The sequence below is a fragment of the Phocoena sinus genome, chromosome 12, assembly GCF_008692025.1.
Source record: "Phocoena sinus isolate mPhoSin1 chromosome 12, mPhoSin1.pri, whole genome shotgun sequence".
In the NCBI taxonomy this organism is placed as follows: Eukaryota; Metazoa; Chordata; class Mammalia; order Artiodactyla; family Phocoenidae; genus Phocoena; species Phocoena sinus.
In genome coordinates this window covers 60701734-60722142 of record NC_045774.1, presented here as the reverse complement: position 1 = coordinate 60722142, position 20409 = coordinate 60701734, and the positions used below count along the sequence as shown (strand labels likewise).

At 37.7% G+C, this 20409-nt stretch overlaps 1 protein-coding gene across 3 annotated transcripts in view; it reads right to left on the bottom strand.

Moving 5' to 3' along the window:
- Positions 1 to 20409, bottom strand: part of MMS22L (MMS22 like, DNA repair protein) — a 153121-nt gene that overhangs the window by 120489 nt on the left and 12223 nt on the right. For all 3 annotated transcript variants that reach the window (XR_004352559.1, XM_032651496.1, XM_032651494.1), the window contains exons 7-9: positions 18449 to 18539; positions 2544 to 2674; positions 980 to 1093 (exon numbers count right to left, since the gene is read on the bottom strand). Coding sequence is in view for 2 of the 3 variants with exons in the window: in XM_032651496.1 (XP_032507387.1) it covers positions 980 to 1093; positions 2544 to 2674; positions 18449 to 18539 (336 nt within the window). In the remaining variant the exon portion in view is untranslated. The remainder of the gene's footprint in view (positions 1 to 979; positions 1094 to 2543; positions 2675 to 18448; positions 18540 to 20409) is intronic.

Sequence of the window (20409 nt, the reverse complement as noted above, 5' to 3'; positions counted from 1 at the left end):
GGTTTTTGTGATGACATGAGTTTTCACTGGGTAAATACCAAGAAGCACAATTGCTGGATCCATATGCTAAAACTATGTTTAGTTTTGTAAGAAACAAGCAAAATGTCTTCCAAAGTGGCTGTACCATTCTGCATTCCCACCAGCAATGAATGAGAGTTCCTGTTGCTCCACATTCTCATCAGCATTTAGAGTTGTCAGTGTTCCCAATTTTGGTCATTCTAATAGGAGTGGTAACTCATTGTTCTATCCATTTACATTTTCCTGAATTTGTAGTGTCTTTAAAGAAATTTTTAAAATATTAGAATTGAGCTTTTGACTTGAAGAGCTACAGAGAAGTTTTTTTAATTTATGGATAAATTCTTGAAAATGTATATAGGAAGAAATTATTTTAAACTCCTAACTGGATAAGAACATATAAACCATTTTAAGTATCATTTCACAGTGAATTATTTGTATTTACTTCTGCATATGAATATTTCTCTTTTTCTACTAATCCAGAACACTTGAAATAAAATAAAAGCCCCATTCTGAAGACTTGATTCAAAATGAGGTGAAGTAAAATTTCCCACCTTCCCCTTTGTGTTTATCTTTCTCTCTCCTTGAAATAAGATACTGTAAAATGGATTAATAAAAACCTGTGCTTTATTTCTCCACAAATCTAAATCTACCTCATTTCCTAACTAAAATATTTCCTGATTACTAGAGGATTTTTAAGTATGGTCTAAAAGATTCTTGACAGAAAAAAAAAAGAACTTGAGAAAATAAAAGAGTCAAATCTTGTACTTCCCCTAGATGTTTCATATTACCAATTTAGGGTTAAAAAAATAGTAGGTATTTAGTATTCAGTTAATGCTCTGTTTGGTGGTGGTTGTTGTCTTATTATAAAGAAAGACTTCGTAAGATTTTTCTTTGACAAAACCACTGCATGAATTCAATGTAAGAGCTAGTACCAATAACTAACACCAATTTTATAACTTACTTCTGAGAGAGACCATTTACTCCTGTGGTTGAGGAGATGAATGAGTAGAACCCATAATTCTTTAATGCATGGACAGGGGCAATGGTGACTCATTAATGCTTCAGAAGGCCTAACCTGCAAGAAAGACCCAAAAAGAGTAACTTATAAGACAGCAGAACTTTACATGCCACATATCTCCCCAAATGTTTTAAAAGAATGATTTAGATGACTTAAAATTTATGCTCAATTACATAAAATTGTTTATAAAAAAACATACCATTTCATTAACTTTTAAAATAAATTTCCATTTAAAAAACAAAAGTACACAATGAATTTTATTTTCAACTTAAAAAAAACCTCTGCTTTAATCATTTAGCCCAATGGTCAGCAAAGTTGTTCTGTAAAGGGCTAGATAGTAAATATTTGAGGCTTTAATAGTGAAATAGTCTTTGTAACAACTATTCAACTCTGCCATTGTTCTACAACATCAGTCACAGATAATGGATAAAAAGGATGGGACAGTGTTCCAGTAAAATTTTATGTATAAAAACAGGTGGTGTGCTAGATTTGGCTGCAGGGCCATGGTTTCTAAACCTTGATCTAATCTATCAGCCAAATAAAAAGACTTCTAAGAAAATGATTAGAAAATAAGTTTTGATTCTCTGTAATGCAGACTAAATTTTTTTGTAAGAACAAGTACAATTATTAGGAATTTATAAAGGTTAGGCAACTTTACCATTTTTGTAACAAATATACCCTCAATGGCCCCAAATAATACAGAGAATATGCACTGTAAGTATAGCCAGACTTCTGAAATTCATAATGTGTTCATTATTTCACATACTACAGACACTTTTCTAACATAATACACAGTAAAAAAAGAAAACAGTAAAGACATTACTATATCATATCTGGTCAATCTAATTATATTAGTTGTAAATACATAGACTAGATTTAAACAATAATAAATACATAAAACACAATCTAAATTTTAAAAAATTATAAATCCCAATTTCCCATAGGTAACATTTATGCTTGTAACCTGAAATAAGTGATTATTGTCAACAAATTTCTATGCTTGAAAATAAATGAATATCATAGCACTTTCAAATCACTGTCTGCATTAAACACTATGATAAGCAATTTAGTAAAAACATGTAATTTCCCCCATGATTCTAGACCTTTTATGAAGACAACCAAACAAAACCATTCTTTAAATATGTCAACTAACTTTAGCTAAGTACTCATTTATTTTATATAACAAAACAATAGATTATGAAAGGGCTGGTATCTATTTGAACAGAAATTAAATTTCCAATCATTATCATGAACATTCTGTTTTTATTTATTTTTGACAAATGGAAAAGGCTATTTTTTTTAAAACAGCTCTAAAACACTAATTCCAGCCTGTTTTAAATGTTTACCTCAAATTCTTTTCCCAACCACCTCCCAAATAAAAATAAATATAAAATTAGAAGAATTAACAAGTAAGCCATTTTAGATTCTTATGGGTCAAACCACATGCATTAAGTACTGACTATTGCCATTAAATACCAAAAGTGCAAATGAACTCTTAAAACATTACCTTATCATACCTGTTGAGGGACAGGCTTATTAAATCACAAAGAAGATTTTCACAATGCTCTTCAAATAGGCTGACATTGGTTAAACTGTCACCTGCCAGATTCATAAACTGATGACTATATATAACTTGTTCTAAAAATGGAATAAGATAAATTCTGTTTAAAACTACAGATTTTAGTAATTCAGAAAGAGGAAAGTGACTGTACACCTTTAAATTAACATAACAAAACTGCAAAATAACAGTTAAAAGCAAATGTTTTGCAAATAAAACTTTGAAAACAATTCCTTTCTTATACGAGCAGTGATAGACATTAGCTTAAAAAAGTTTCAATCCTCCCAAGTACCATTTAATAGATTTTCTTAATTTGGCCATCTGAAGAGCAACAATGCAACATCACTTCAAAGAAAAAAATACAAGACAGGAAACACTAGAAAATCTTTACCCATATTTCTAACCAATAAAGCCTTTAAAACATTATTCCTTTAACAAATACTAAAAAAATAACCATGTACAATTGTTTTTTGGCATGAAACAGAGCAAACGAAGGTAACAGATACCAAAATTTGAACCTGTCAGAGTAAGTTCATCTGAGTATTGCTCTAAGAATATATTATTTGAAATACAGTCCACATGAGAGAGGAAATCATGTTTGTGTACACCTTTATATGTTTGCATGTATGTATATAAGTGCTTACACATATACACATACACATATATGTATTTTCATATTATTAATGCATTGAAAAGTAGGTATTGAGGTAAAGGATATGTTTATTACCTAAATAATTAATAATTTACAACTACAGGAGACCTTAAGATGGCGGAGGAGTAGGACATGGATATCACCTTCCTCCCCACAAATACATCAGAAATACAACTACACGTGGAACAACTCCCACAGAACACCTACTGAACGCTGGCAGAAGACTTCAGACTTCCCAAAAGGCAAGAAACTCCCCATGTACCTGGGTAGGGCAAAAGAGAAAAGAATAAACAGAGACAAAAGAATAGGGATGGGACCTGCACCAATGGAAGAGAGCTGTGAAGGAGGAAAGGTTTCCACACACTAGGAAGCCCCTTCGCGGGTGGAGACCGTGGGTGGCGGAGGGGGAAGCTTCGGAGCCGCGGAAGAGAGCGCAGCAACGGGGGTGCGGAGGGCAAAGCGGGGAGATTCCTGCAAAAAGGATCGGTGCCAAACAGCACTAACCAGCCCGAGAGGCTTGTATGGTCACCCGCCAGGACGGGTGAGGGCTGGGAGCTGAGGCTCAGGCTTCGGAGGTCAGATCCCAGGGAGAGGACTGGGGTTGGCTGCGTGAAGAAAGCCTGAAGGGGGCTAGTGCGTGACAGCTAGCCGGGAGGGAGTCCAGTAAAAACTCTGGACCTGCCTAAGAGGCAAGAGACCATTGTTTCAGGGTGTGTGAGGAGAGGGGATTCAGAACACGGCCTAAACGAGCTCCTGAGACGGGCATGTGCCACGGCTACCAGCACAGACACCAGAGACAGCCATGAAATGCTAAAGACGCTGCTGTAGCCACCAAGAAACATCTGTGCAAGCACAGGTCACTATTCACACCTCCCCTCCCAGAAGCCTGTGCAGCCTGCCACTGCCAGGGTCCTGTGATCCAGGGACAACTCCCGCGGGAGAACACACCGTACACCTCAGGCTGGTGCAATGTCATGCTGGCCTCTGCTGCCACAGGCTCCGCCGCATTCCTTAACCCTCCCTCCCCGCAGCCTGAGTGAGCCAGAGCCCCCTAGTCAGCTGCTCCTTTAACCCCGTAATGTCTGAGCAAAGAACAGACGCCCTCAGGCGACCTACACACAGAGGTGGGTCCAAATCCAAAGCTGAACCCCAGGGGCTGTGTGAACAAAAATGAGAAAGGGAAATTACTCTCAGCAGCCTCAGGGCAGCAGATTAATCTCCACAATCAACTTGATGTACCTGCATCTGTGGAATAAGTGAATAGACAACGAATCATCCCAAAATTGAGGCGGTGCACTTTGGGAGCAACTGTAGACCTAGAGTTCGCTTTCTCGTCTAATTTGTTTCTGGTTTTATGTTTATCTTAGTTTAATCTTTAGTTTATTATCATTGGTAGATTTGTTTATTGATTTGATTGCTCTCTTCCTTTTTACTTTTTTTAATATATAGATACATATATTTTTCCTTCTTCTCTTTTTGAGAGTGTGTATGTGCATGTTTCTTTGTGCGATTCTGTCTGTATAGCTTTGCTATTGCCATTTGTCCTAGGGTTCTGTCTGTCCGTTTGTTTTCTTTTTTCTTTTTGGTATAGTTTGTAGCTCTTATTATCACTGGTGGATTTGCTTTTTGGTTTGGTTGCTCCCTCCTTTCTTTCCTTCTTCGTTTTAATACTTCTAATTTTTTAAATCATTTTTTAATTCTTTATTTTAATACCTTTCTTTTCTTTTCTTTATTTCTTTCTATTTTTCTCCCTTTTCCTCTGAGCAGTGTGCCTGACAGAGTCTTTGTGCGCTGGACGGGTGTCAGGCCTGTGCCTCTGAGGTAGCAGAGCCAAGTTCAGGACACTGGTCCACCAGACACCTCCCGGCTCCACGTAATGTCAAACAGCGAAAGCTCTCCCAGAGATCTCCATGTCAAAGCTAAGACCCAGTTCCACTCAACAACCAGCAAGCTACAGTGTGGATATCTTATGTCAAACAACTAGAAGGACAGGAACACAACCCCACCCATTAGCAGAGAGGCTGCCTAAAATCATAATAAGGTCACAGACACCCCAAAACACACCACCGGATGCAGATCTGCCCACCACAAAGATAAGATCCAGCTTCATCCACCAGAACACAGGCACTAGTCCCCTCCACCAGGGAGCCTACACAATCCACCGAACCAACCTTAGCCAGTGGGGGCAGACTCCAAAAACTGCAGGAACTATGAACTGCAGACTGCAAAAAGGAGACCCCAAACACAGTAAGTTAAGCAAAATGAGAAGACAGAGCAATATGCAGCACATGAAGGAGCAAGGTAAAAACCCACCATATCAAACAGATGAAGAGGAAATAGGCAGTCTACCTGAAAAAGAATTCAGAGTAATGACAGTCAAGATGATACAAAATCTTGGAAACAGAATGGAGAAAATACAAGAAACATTTAAGAAGGACCTAGAAGAACTAAAGAGCAAACAAACAATGATGAACAACACAATAAATGAAATTAAAAATTCTCTAGAAGGTATTAATAGCAGAATAACTGAGGCAGAAGAACAGATAAGTGACCTGGAAGATAAAATACTGGAAATAACTACTGTAGAGAAAAATAAAGAAAAAAGAATGAAAAGAATTGAGGACAGTCTCAGAGACCTCTGGGATAACATTAAACGCAGCAACATTTGAATTATAGGGGTCCCAGAAGAAGAGAAAAAGAAAGGGACTGAGAAAATATTTGACGAGATTGTAGTTGAAAACTTCCCTAATATGGGAAAAGAAATAGTCAAGCAAGTCCAGGAAGCACAGAGTCCCACACAGGATAAATCCAAGGAGAAACATGCCAAGATACACATTAATCAAACTAATACAAAGAAAAAATATTAAAAGCACAAGGGAAAAGCAACTATTAACATACAAGAGAATCCCCATAAGGCTAACAGCTGATCTTTCAGCAGAAAACTCTGCAAGCGAGAAGGGAGTAGCAGGACATATTTAAAGTGATAAAAGGGAAAAACCTAAAACCAAGATTACTCTACCCAGCAAGGATCACATTCAGATTCGACAGAGAAATTAAAACCTTTACAGACAGGTAAAAGCTAAGAGAATTCAGCACCACCAAATCAGCTTTACAACAAATGCTAAACGAACTTCTCTAGGCAGGAAACACAAGAGAAGGAAAAGACCTACAACAAACACAAAACAATTAAGAAAATGGTAAGAGGAACATACATATGGATAACTACCTTAGATGTAAATGGATTGAATGCTCCAACCAAAAGACATAGACTGGCTGAATGGATACAAAAACAAGACCTGTATATATGCTGTCTACGAGAGACCCACTTCAGACCTAGGGACACATACAGACTGAAAGTGAGGGGATGGAAAAAGACATTCCATGCAAATGGAAATCAAGAGAACTGGAGTAGCAATTCTCATATCAGACAAAATAGACTTTAAAAAAAAGACTATTACAAGAGACAAAGAAAGACACTATATAATGATGAAGGGATCAATCCAAGAAGAAGATATAACAATTGTAAATATTTATGCACCCAACATAGGAGCACCTCAATACATAAGGCAAATGCTAACAGCCATAAAAAGGGAAATCAACAGGAACACAATAACAGAGGGGGACTTTAACACCCCACTTTAACCAATGGACAGATCATTCAAAATGAAAATAAATAAACACAAGCTTTAAATGATGCAATAAACAAGATGGACATAACTGATATTTATAGGACATTCCATCCAAAAACAACAGAATATACTTTCTTGTCAAGTGCTCAAGGAACATTCTCCAAGATAGATCATATCTTGGGTCACAAATCAAGTCTTAGTAAATTTAAGAAAACTGAAATCGTACCACGTATCTTTTCCGTCAACAACATTATGAGACTAGATATCAATTACAGAAAAAAAACTGTAAAAAATAAAAACACATGGAGGCTAAACAATACACTACTAAATGACCAAGTGATCACTAAGAAATCAAAGAGGAAATCAAAAAATACTTAGAAACAAATGACAAAGAAACCACGATGACCCAAAACCTATGGGATACAGCAAAAGCAGTTCTAAGAGGGAAGTTTATAGTAATAAAATCCTACTTCAAGAAACAAGAAACATCTCAAGTAAACAACCTAACCTTACACCTACAGCAATTAGAAAGAGAAGAACAAAACAAACCCCACAGTTAGCAAAAGGAAAGAAATCATACAGATCAGAATAGAAATAAATGAAAAATAAATGAAGGAAACAATAGCAAAGATCAATAAAACTAAAAGCTGGTACTTTGAGAAGATAAACAACATTGATAAACCATTAGGCAGACTCATCAAGAAAAAAAGGGAGGGGGGGACCTTGAAGATGGTGGAAGAGTAAGACGTGGAGATCGCCTTCCTCCCCACAGATACACCAGAAATACATCTACACATGGAACAACTCCTACAGAACACCTACTGAAGGCTGGCAGAAGACCTCAGACCTCCCAAAAGGCAAGAAACTCCCCACGTACCTGGGTAGGGCAAACGAAAAAAAGAAAAAACAGAGACAAAAGAATAAGGACGGCACCTGCACCAGTGGGAGGGAGCTGTGAAGGAGGAAAAGTTTCCACACACTAGGAAGCCCCTCCGCGGGCGGAGACTGCGGGAGGCGGAGGGGGGAGCTTCGGTACCGCGGAGTAGTGCAAAGTGACGGGTGCGGAGGGCAAAGCGGGGAGATTCCTGCACAGAGGATCGGTGCCGACCGACACTCACCAGCCCTTACCAGCCCGGGCGGGCGGGGCTGCGAGCTGAGGCTCGGGTTTCGGTTTTGGACAGAGCGCAGGGAGAGGACTGGGGTTGGCGGCCTGAACATAGCCTGAAGGGGTTAGTGCACCACGACTAGCCGGGAGGGAGTTCGGGGAAAAGCCTGCACCTGCCGAAGAGGCAAGAGACTTTTTCTTCCCTCTTTGTTTCCTGGTGCGCGAGGAGAGGGGTTGAAGAGCACTGCTTAAAGGAACTCCAGAGACGGGCGTGAGCCGCGGCTAAAAGCGCGAACCCCAGAGACGGGCGCGAGCAGCGGCTAAAAGCACGAACCCCAGAGACGGGCGCGAGCTGCGGCTAAAAGCACGAACCCCAGAGACGGGCGCGAGCCGCGGCTAAAACCGCGGACCCCAGAGAAGGGCGGGAGACGCTAAGGCTGCTGCTGCCGCCACCAAGGGGCCTGTGTGCGAGCACAGGTCACTCTCCACACCCCTCTTCCGCGGAGCCTGTGCAGCCCGCCACTGCCAGGTTTCAGGGATCCAGGGACAACTTCCCCGGAAGTCCGCACGCCGGGCCTCAGGCTGGTGCAACGTCACGCCAGCCTCTGCCGCAACGTCACGCCGCCTCTGCCGCCGCAGGCCCGCCCCGCACGCAGTGCCCCTCCTCCCCCCCCCACCCCCGGCCTGAGTGAGCTGGAGCCCCCGAATCAGCGGCTCCTTTAACCCCGTCCTGTCTGAGCAAAAAACAGACGCCCTCCAGCGACCTACACGCAGAGGCAGGGCCAAATCCAAAGCTGAGCTCCTGTGAGCTGTGAGAACAAAGAAGAGAAAGGGAAATCTCTCCCAGCAGCCTCTGAAGCAGCGGATTAAAGCTCCACAATCAAGTTGATGTACCCTGCATCTGTGGAATACCTGAATAGACAAGGAATGATCCCAAATTGAAGAGGTGGAATTTAGGAGCGAGATCTATGATTTTTTACCCTTTTCCTCTTTTTGTTAATGTGTACGTGTATACTTCTGTGTGAGATCTTGTCTGTATACTCTTGCTTCCACCATTTGTCCTAGGGCTCTATCCGTCCATGGTTTTTTTAAAAAATTTTTTTCTTAATAATTAATTTTAATTGTAATAACTTTATTATACTTTACCTTCGTTCTTTCTTTCTTTCTTTCCTTCCTTCCCTCCTTTAGACAACGAATCACCCCAGGTTGAGGAGGTGGTCTCTGAGAGCAAGATTTATGATTCTTCCCCCTTTACCTCTTTTTGTGAACGTGTATGTGTATGCTTCTGTGTAAGATTTTCTCTGTATAGCTTTGCTTCCAACATTTGTCCTAAGGTTCTTTCCGTCCCTTTTTTTTTCTAAATATTTTCTAATTCAATAACTATATTATACTTTATTTTATTTTTACTGTATCTTCTTTCTTTCTGTCTTTTTTCCTTCTTTCCCTCCTTCCTTCCTTCCTTCCTCCCTCCCTCCCTCCCTCCTTTCTTTCCTTCTTTGCTTCTTTCTTCCTTCCTTCCTTCCCTCCTTTCCTTCTTTCTTTCCTCATACTTCTACTAATTCTCTCTACTTTTTCTCCCTTTTATTCTGAGCCGTGTGGATGAAAGGCTCTTGGTGCTCCAGTCCAGGAGTCAGGGCTCTGCCTCTGAGGTAGGAGAGTCAACTTCAGGACACTGGTCAGCAAGAGACCTCCCAGCTCCACATAATATTAAACGGTGGAAATCTCCCAGAGACCTCCATCTTAACACCAGCACCCAGCTACACTCAACGACCAGCAAGCCACAGTGCTGGACAACCTATGCCAAACAATTAGCAAAACAGGAACACAACCCCACCCATTAGCAGAGAGGCTGCCTAAAATCATAATAAGGCCACAGACACCCCAAAACACACCACCAGACGTGAACCTGCCCACTAGAGAGACAAGATCCAGCCTCATCCAGCACAACACAGGCACTAGTCCCCTCCACCAGGAAGCCTACACAACCCACTGAAACAACCTTAGCCACTGGAGACAGACATCAAAAACAACAGGAACTACGAACGTGCAGCCTGCAAAAAGGAGACCCCAAACACAGTAAGATAAGCAAAATGAGAAGACAGAAAAACACACAGCAGATGAAGGAGCAAGATAAAAACCCACCAGACCTAACAAGTGAAGAGGAAATAGGCAGTCTACCTGAAAAAGAATTCAGAATAATGATAGTAAGGATGATCCGAAATCTTGGAAGTAGAATGGACAAAATGCAAGGAACAGTTAACAAGGACCTAGAAGAAAGAAAGATGAAACAAGCAAAGATGAACAACGCAATAAATGAAATTAAAAGTACCCTAGATGGGATCAATAGAAGAATAACTGAGGCAGAAGAACGGATAAGTGACCTGGAAGATAAAATAGTGGAAATAACTACTGCAGAGCAGAATAAAGAAAAAAGAATGAAAAGAACTGAGGACAGTCTCAGAGACCTCTGGGACAACATTAAACGCACCAACATTCGAATTATAGGGGTTCCTGAAGAAGAAGAGAAAAAGAGAGGGACTGAGAAAATACTTGAAGAGATTATAGTTGAAAACTTCCCTAATATGGGAAAGGAAATAGTTAATCAAGTCCAGGAAGCACAGAGAGTCCCATACAGGATAAATACAAGGAGAAATACGCCAAGACACGTATTAATCAAACTGTCAAAAATTAAATACAAAGAAAGCATATTAAAAGCAGCAAGGGAAAAACAACAAATAACACACAAGGGAATCCCCATAAGGTTAACAGCTGATCTCTCAGCAGAAACCCTACAAGCCAGAAGGGAGTGGCAGGACATACTGAAGGTGATGAAGGAGAAAAACCTGCAGCCAAGACTACTCTACCCAGCAAGGATCTCATTCAGATTTGATGGAGAAATTAAAACCTTTACAGACAAGCAAAAGCTGAGAGAGTTCAGCACCACCAAACCAGCTTTACAACAAATGCTAAAGGAACTTCTCTAGACAAGAAACACAAGAGAAGAAAAAGACCTATAATAACGAACCCAAAACAATATAGAAAATGGGAATAGGAACATACATATCGATAACTACCTTAAATGTAAATGGACTAAATGCTCCCACCAAAAGACACAGATTGGCTGAATGGATACAAAAACAAGACCCTTATATATGCTGTCTACAAGAGACCCACTTCAGACCTAGAGATACATACAGACTGAAAGTAAGGGGATGGAAAAAGATATTCCATGCAAATGGAAACCAAAAGAAAGCTGGAGTAGCAATTCTCATATCAGACAAAATAGACTTTAAAATAAGGACTATTAAAAGAGACAAAGAAGGACACTACATAATGATCAAGGGATCGATCCAAGAAGAAGATATAACAATTGTAAATATTTATGCACCCAACATAGGAGCACCTCAATACATAAGGCAAATACTAACAGCCATAAAAGGGGAGATCGACAATAACACATTCATAGTAGGGGACTTTAACACCCCACTTTCACCCATGGACAGATCATCCAAAATGAAAATAAATAAGGAAACACAGGCTTTAAATGATACATTAAACAAGATGGACTTAATTGATATTTATAGGACACTCCATCCAAAAACAACAGAATACACATTTTTCTCAAGTGCTCATGGAACATTCTCCAGGATAGATCATATCTTGGGGCACAAATCAAGCCTTGGTAAGTTTAAGAAAACTGAAATTGTATCGAGTATCTTTTCTGACCACAACGCCATGAGACTAGATATCAATTACAGGAAAAGATCTGTAAAAAATACAAACACATGGAGGCTAAACAATACACTACTTAATAATGAAGTGATCACTGAAGAAATCAAAGAGGAAATAAAAAAATACCTACAAACAAATGACAATGGAGACACAACGACTCAAAACCTATGGGATGCAGCAAAAGCAGTTCTAAGGGGGAAGTTTATAGCAATACAAGCCCACCTTAAGAAGCAGGAAACATCTCGAATAAACAACCTAACCTTGCACCTCAAGCAATTAGAGCAAGAACAAAAAAAAAACCCCAAAGCTAACAGAAGGAAAGAAATCATAAAAATCAGATCAGAAATAAATGAAAAAGAAATGAAGGAAACGATAGCAAAGATCAATAAAACTAAAAGCTGGTTCTTTGAGAAAATAAATAAAATAGATAAACCACTAGCCAGACTCATCAAGAAAAAAAGGGAGAAGACTCAAATCAATAGAATTAGAAATGAAAAAGGAGAAGTAACAACTGACACTGCAGAAATAAAAAAAATCATGAGAGATTACTACAAGCAACTCTATGCCAATAAAATGGACAATCTGGAAGAAATGGACAAATTCTTAGAAATGCACAACCTGCCCAGACTGAATCAGGAAGAAATAGAAAATATGAACAGACCAATCACAAGCACTGAAATTGAAACTGGGATTAAAAATCTTCCAACAAACAAAAGCCCAGGACCAGACGGCTTCACAGGTGAATTCTATCAAACGTTTAGAGAAGAGCTAACACCTATCCTTCTCGAACTCTTCCAAAATATAGCAGAGGGAGGAACACTCCCAAATTCCTTCTACGAGGCCACCATCACCTTGATACCAAAACCAGACAAGGATGTCACAAAGAAAGAAAACTACAGGCCAATATCACTGATGAACATAGATGCAAAAATCCTCAACAAAATACTAGCAAACAGAATCCAACAGCACATTAAAAGGATCATACACCATGATCAAGTGGGGTTTATTCCAGGAATGCAAGGATTCTTCAATATACGCAAATCTATCAATGTGATAAACCATATTAACAAATTGAAGGAGAAAAACCATATGATCATCTCAATAGATGCAGAGAAAGCTTTCGACAAAATACAACACCCATTTATGATAAAAACCCTCCAGAAAGTAGGCATAGAGGGAACTTTCCTCAACATAATAAAGGCCATATATGACAAGCCCACAGCAAACATCATCCTCAATGGTGAAAAACTGAAAGCATTTCCACTAAGATCAGGAACAAGACAAGGTTGCCCACTCTCACCACTCTTATTCAACATAGTTTTGGAAGTTTTAGCCACAGCAATCAGAGAACAAAAGGAAATAAAAGGAATCCAAATCGGAAAAGAAGAAGTAAAGCTGTTACTGTTTGCAGAGGACATGATACTATACATAAAGAATCCTAAAGATGCTACCAGAAAACTACTAGAGCTAATCAATGAATTTGGTAAAGTAGCAGGATACAAAATTAATGCACAGAAATCTCTGGCATTCCTATATACTAATGATGAAAAATCTGAAAGTGAAATCAAGAAAACACTCCCATTTACCATTGCAACAAAAAGAATAAAATATCTAGGAATAAACCTACCTAAGGAGATGAAAGACCTGTATGCAGAAAATTATAAGACACTGATGAAAGAAATTAAAGATGATACAAATAGATGGAGAGATATACCCTGTTCTTGGATGGGAAGAATCAACATTGTGAAAATGACTCTACTACCCAAAGCAATCTACAGATTCAATGCAATCCCTATCAAACTACCACTGGCATTTTTCACAGAACTAGAACAAAAAATTTCGCAATTTGTATGGAAACACAAAAGACCCCGAATAGCCAAGGCAATCTTGAGAACGAAAAAAGGAGCTGGAGGAATCAGGCTCTCTGACTTCAGACTATATTACAAAGCTACAGTAATCAAGACAGTATGGTACTGGCACAAAAACAGATAGATCAATGGAACAGGATAGAAAGCCCAGAGATAAACCCACGCACATATGGACACCTTATCTTTGATAAAGGAGGCAGGAATGTACAGTGGAGAAAGGACAGCCTCTTCAATAAATGGTGCTGGGAAAACTGGACAGGTACATGTAAAAGTATGAGATTAGATCACTCCCTAACACCATACACAAAAATAAGCTCAAAATGGATTAAAGACCTAAATGTAAGGCCAGAAACTATCAAACTCTTAGAGGAAAACATAGGAAGAACACTCTATGACATAAATCACAGCAAGATCCTTTCGGACCCACCTCCTAGAGTAATGGAAATAAAAACAAAAATAAACAAATGGGACCTAATGAAACTTCAAAGCTTTTGCACAGCAAAGGAAACCATAATCAAGACCAAAAGACAACCCTCAGAATGGGAGAAAATATTTGCAAATGAAGCAACTGACAAAGGATTAATCTCCAAAATTTACAAGCAGCTCATGCAGCTCAATAACAAAAAAACAAACAACCCAATCCAAAAATGGGCAGAAGACCTAAATAGACATTTCTCCAAAGAAGATATACAGAATGCCAACAAACACATGAAAGAATGCTCAACATCATTAATCATTAGAGAAATGTAAATCAAAACTACAATGAGATATCATCTCACACCAGTCAGAATGGCGATCATCAAAAAATCTAGAAACAATAAATGCTGGAGAGGGTGTGGAGAAAAGGGGACACTCTTGCACTGCTGGTGGGAATGTGAATTGGTTCAGCCACTATGGAGAACAGTATGGAGGTTCCTTAAAAAACTACAAATAGAATTACCATATGACCCAGCAATCCCACTACTGGGCATATACCCTGAGAAAACCAAAATTCTAAAAGAGTCATGTACCAAAATGTTCATTGAAGCTCTATTTACAATAGCCCAGAGATGGAAACAACCTAAGCGCCCATCATCAGATGAATGGATAAAGAAGATGTGGCACATAATCACAATGGAATATTACTCAGCCTTAAAAATAAATGAAATTGAGCTATCTGTAATGAGATGGATAGACCTAGAGTCTGTCATACAGAGTGAAGTAAGTCAGAAAGAAAAAGACAAATACCGTATGCTAACACATATATATGGAATTTAAGGAAAAAAAAATGTCATGAAGAACCTAGGGTTAAGACAGGAATAAAGACGCAGACCTACTGGGGAACGGATTTGAGGATATGGGGAGGGGGAAGAGTGAGCTTTGACAGGGCGAGAGAGAGTCATGGACATATACACACTAACAAACGTAGTAAGGTTGATAGCTAGGGGGAAGCAGCCGCAAGGCACAGGGATATTAGCTCGGTGCTTTGTGACAGCCTGGAGGGGTGGGATAAGGAGAGTGGGAGGGAGGGAGACGCAAGAGGGAAGACATATGGGAACATATGTATATGTATAACTGATTCACTTTGTTATAAAGCAGAAAGTAACACACCATTGTAAAGCAATTATACCCCAATAAAGATTTAAAAAAAAAAAAAAAAGAAAAAAGGGAGAGGACTCAAGTCAACAGAATTAGAAATGAATAAGAAGTAACAACTGACACTGCTGAAATACAAAACATCACGAGAGATTACTATAAGCAACTATATGCCAGTAAAATGGACAACCTGGAAGAAACTGACAAATTTTTAGAAAAGCACAACCTCCCAAGACTGAACCACGAAGAAATGGCAAATATAAAGAGACCAATCAGAAATTGAAACACAATCACAAGCATAGAAATTGAAACTGTGATTAAAAATCTTCCAACAAACAAAAGCCCAGGACCAGATGGCTTCACAGGCGAATTCTATGAAACATTTAGAGAAGAGCTAACACCTATCCTTCTCGAACTCTTCCAAAATATAGCAGAGAGAGGAACACTCCCAAACTCATTCTATGAGGCCACCATCACCCTGATACCAAAACCAGACAAAGATGTCACAAAACAAGAAAAATACAGGCCAATATCACTGATGAACATAGATGCAAAAATCCTCAACAAAATACTAGCAAACAGAATCCAACAGCACATTAAAAGGATCATACACCATAATCAAGTGGGGTTTATCCCACAGAAATACAGATCAATGGAACAGGATACAAAGCTCAGAGATAAACCCACATACATACGTTCACCTTATTTTTGATAAAGGAGGCAAGAATATAAAATGGAGAAAAGACAGCCTCTTCAATAACTGGTGCTGGGAAAACTGGACAGCTACGTGTAAAAGAATGAAAGTAGAACACTCGCTAATACCATACACAAAAATAAACTCAAAATGGATTAAAGGCCTAAATGTAAGGCCAGACACCATAATAACACTCTTCGAGGAAAACATAGGCAGAACACTCTATGACATAAATCACAGCAAGATCCTTTTTTACTCACCTCCTAGAGAACTGGATATAAAACGAATATAAACAAATGGGACCTAATGAAACTTAAAAGCTTTTGCACCGCAAAGGAAACCATAAACAAGACAAAAAGACAACCCTCAGAATGGGAGAAAATATTTGCAAACAAAGCAACTGATGAAGGGTTAATCTCCAAAATATACAAGCAGCTCATGCAGCTCAATATCAAAAAAACAAACAACCCAATCCAAAAATGGGCAGAAGACCTAAATAGACATTTCTCCAAAGAAGATATACAGATTGCCAACAAACACGTGAAAGGATGCTCGACATCATTAATCATTAGAGAAATGCAAATCAAAACTACAATGAGGTATCACCTCACACCAGTCAGAATGGCGATCATCAAAAAATCTAGAAACAATAAATGCTGGAGAGGGTGTGGAGAAAAGGGAACCCTCTTACACTGTTGGTGGGAATGTAAATTGGTACAGCCACTATGGAGAACAGTATGGAGGTTCCTTCAAAAACTAAAAATAGAACTACTGTACAACCCAGCAATCCCACTACTGGGCATATACCCTGAGAAAACCATAATTCAAAACGAATCATGTACTACAGTGTTCATTGCAGGACTATTTACAATAGCCAGGACATGGAAGCCACCTAAGTGTCCATCAACAGATGAAAGGATAAAGAAGATGTGGCACTTATATACAATGGAGTATTACTCAGCCATAAAAAGAAAGGAAACTGAGTTATTTGTAGAAAGGTGGATGGATACAGAGTGAAGTAAATCAGAAAGAGAAAAACAAATACCGTATGTTAACACATATATTTTATCTAAAAAAGAAAAAAAAAGGTTCTGAAGAACCTAGAGGCAGGACAGGAATAAAGACACATACGTAGAGAACAGACTTGAGGACATGGGGAGGGGGAAGGGTAAGCTGGGACGAAGTGAGAGAGTGGCATGGACATATATACACTACCAAATGTAAAATAGATAGCTAGTGGGAAGCAGCCGCACAGCACAGGGAGCTCAGCTCTGTGCTTTGTGACCACCTAGAGGGGTGGGATAGGGAGGATGGGAGGGAGACCCAAGAGGGAGGAGATATGGGGATATATGTATATGTATAGCTGATTCAGTTTGTTATAAAGCAGAAACTAACACACCACTGTAAAGCAATTATACTCCAATTAACATGTTAAAAAAAAAAAAGAAATCCTTTTAATTTGTAACGAAGTCAAGTAGTAAGCCTGTCTGTAGTTAGTCCTGACACTTTAAGACAGTAAGTGCTACGTTATAATGTACACATCATTGTGTTAATCACAAAGACTGTTCTGAACATTAAAAATGCTCAAGTGCTTAAAAAAATAATAATAATAATTTACAACTTTATAATATTTATAGAAAATTGCCAATTTGATAACGGAAACTAAAGGTGTCAAAGAGCAAGACCAAGAAATAAATAGGCAACATGTGAAATAAGATTACCATCCATAATATATACAGACCTCTACTAATTAATTAAAGAAAGGCGGGAAAGAATGAAACAAGAGATAAAACAAGTACTTTGCAAAATATAATGAACAGGTAATTAATAAAGCAAATATAAAAAGACAATAAAATTAAAGATGCTCCACTTCACTGGTAATCGGGAAATTGCAAAAACAGAGGCTCAGTATCATTTTTCACACATTAGTTGGCAAAAAATACGATTAATAATATCCACTACTGGCAAGAGTATGAAGCAAAGGCATGTTCACAGTTAGTGTACATAAATTGTGGAAACTTAATATACAACACCAGAGAAGCATATAAAATACTATAAGTGCAATGTGCCACATCAATTCCAAAAACCTAATCTACTAAATAACTTGTACAAGTATTCAAAGATGTATATCTTATATCTACATAAGGATGTTCAATGAAATATTATTTGTAATACCAAAATAAACAGAATTAACTGAAATATCAAAAAATAGACTTGGCTAAATAAATTATGATAGGTCCATAAAACTGTATGAACTAACATGAACAGATCTCTAAAAAACTGTTAAATGAAACCCTACATTAGGACAATATGATGATACCATTTGTGGTTAGAAAGAAAAACAAAAACCCTACCTATGAGTTTCTATATATGTATACTAATAGATAGTAAGTATGGATGGATGGATAAATGGACCAAGCCGTTGCCAGTAGTTATCTCTAGAAAAAAGAAGTAAGACCTTCATTTTTCAGTTTGGTTACTGTTTGATTAAAAAAATAATAATAATCAGAAAGCACTTATTGTATAATTTTAAAAAACAATTTAGCTTAAAAAACATTTACATTGAAAAGGGACATAAATCAGAAATCCATAAACTTACTCAATTTTTCACCAAGCATGTGAAGAATTTCCAGCACTAGCCAATGGATATCTAAGTGGAGATGTAACAAATGCCATGATGGTGGGAAAAGCTGTGAATGACATTAAAAACTGTGACTGAAAATTCATTAACACTTTATTAGGTATTTTATAGCATGTCACAACACTCCTCCATAATGCAGAAGTTAACCTAACACTATTCAAAAGCTCAAGAGAAACCTCTGTCTTGTTCATTAGAGGATTTTTTCACTGGAGATCTTTAAAAGCAAGATATACTCTTAACTGATGTTGTTTAAGACAGACCCACCTTGGGGCTGCTGAACAGACTTGTACAGTAAAGGCCCCTACCAACCAACTGAGATTCTACTACAGCTGCAAGGCAGTAAATGAATTTCTTTAAACACTTATTTTCATGATTTTGTTTTAGACTTTAGCTAGGAAATATGTTTTTCAATGTAATGAATACCCAGGAACTTCCATAAGATATTTTAACAAGAACTTCTGGATTATCATTTAGACACTACTGTCATGCCCATACAGAAACTAAAGTTAAAAGTGGTGAAGAAATTTACCCCTCAATTAATGCTTTAGAATTCAAACCTAATTCTATCTGATTCAAAAGCCAGTGCTCTTTACTGTGCTAGCAGATTATCAATAAACTTTCTCCAGTCAACATTTCAAATCACTAAAATACTACAATGATACATACTTTTTATTAAAACAACTATGATGAATGATGGAGAGGGGTTTTGCCTTATCAAACATGCAAACAAAATAAAACACAACACTAATAAAACAGTGCTGGCTCAGATAGTAAATAGCAAAAATAGGGAAGAGAGAAATGGATACACATGATATGTCAAATCAGTGGGGAAAGCATAGGTCATTCAATAAGAGACAGGATTATTAACTTATTCATCTGTAAGAAGCTAGATTTCCTACCTCACAGTACATTTTTTAAAAAGAGATAAATTAAAGAGATAAGTATAAAAAAAAGTATGTTTTTTACAATAGCATAGGAATGATACCAAAGAAAAAAACTGATAAATATAACTATATAAAGAAACTTAAATCATCTATCTACCTAGCAAGTCAGCTTAATTGCTGAAAAAAAAGATAAACGAAAATATTCGTAATACATCATACCAACAAATATTATCTCTAATTTTAAAAAGTCCCTAAAAAAGAATAAAAGACAGATGCTCAACTGTAAATACCAATGAAAGCATTAGCCTTCATATATGAGAATGGTAAAATATAAGAAATATATAGAGTCTTGAAAGATGCTTTTTATTTTATGATTTTTTCGTTTTGCTGATATTTCAGAAGAGAACAGTATTTCAGCATATGATTTTTTTGTTTATGTGTTGAAGACTCCATTCCCCTGCTTTAAAAATTCAGTCTTCTGATCTTCAAATAACCTATACTCTCAAGTCTGTCTAATTAAAAGCCTATGAAAGGCAAAACCTAGTTTGAGGACACTTGCACACATTTTTTTATTTCTGCTGCTAAATTATTAATTTTAATTTTCTTAAGCATTTGATGGATATTCAGAAAATAAAAATCAGTCCAATTTACAGAGACTAAAAAGAAAGAAAAATATCCCTCCCAGCACAATCCACCCACGAATCTTTATTAATTGACATGATTAAAAACAATTACCTATTTGGTTTCTATGGATTAGATATATTCACCTGTGAATTCAGTTGGAATTCTATTTACTTTTATTATTACATATATTGATCCCTGATAAGAAGAGTCAATTTTTTATTATTGTTAAATTTCACAGAAATATAAACATTTAATTGTACCTTATATTTTGGCAAAGACTCGTTCCTAAAAACTGAATGTTATTAAAATTGGTGAAGTCAAATAGAAGAGATTGAGAATTCAGGGAATGCCACGGGAAATTATAATTTGTCACTCACAGCAGCTCACATTTTCCTATGAAGAATTTGTTAA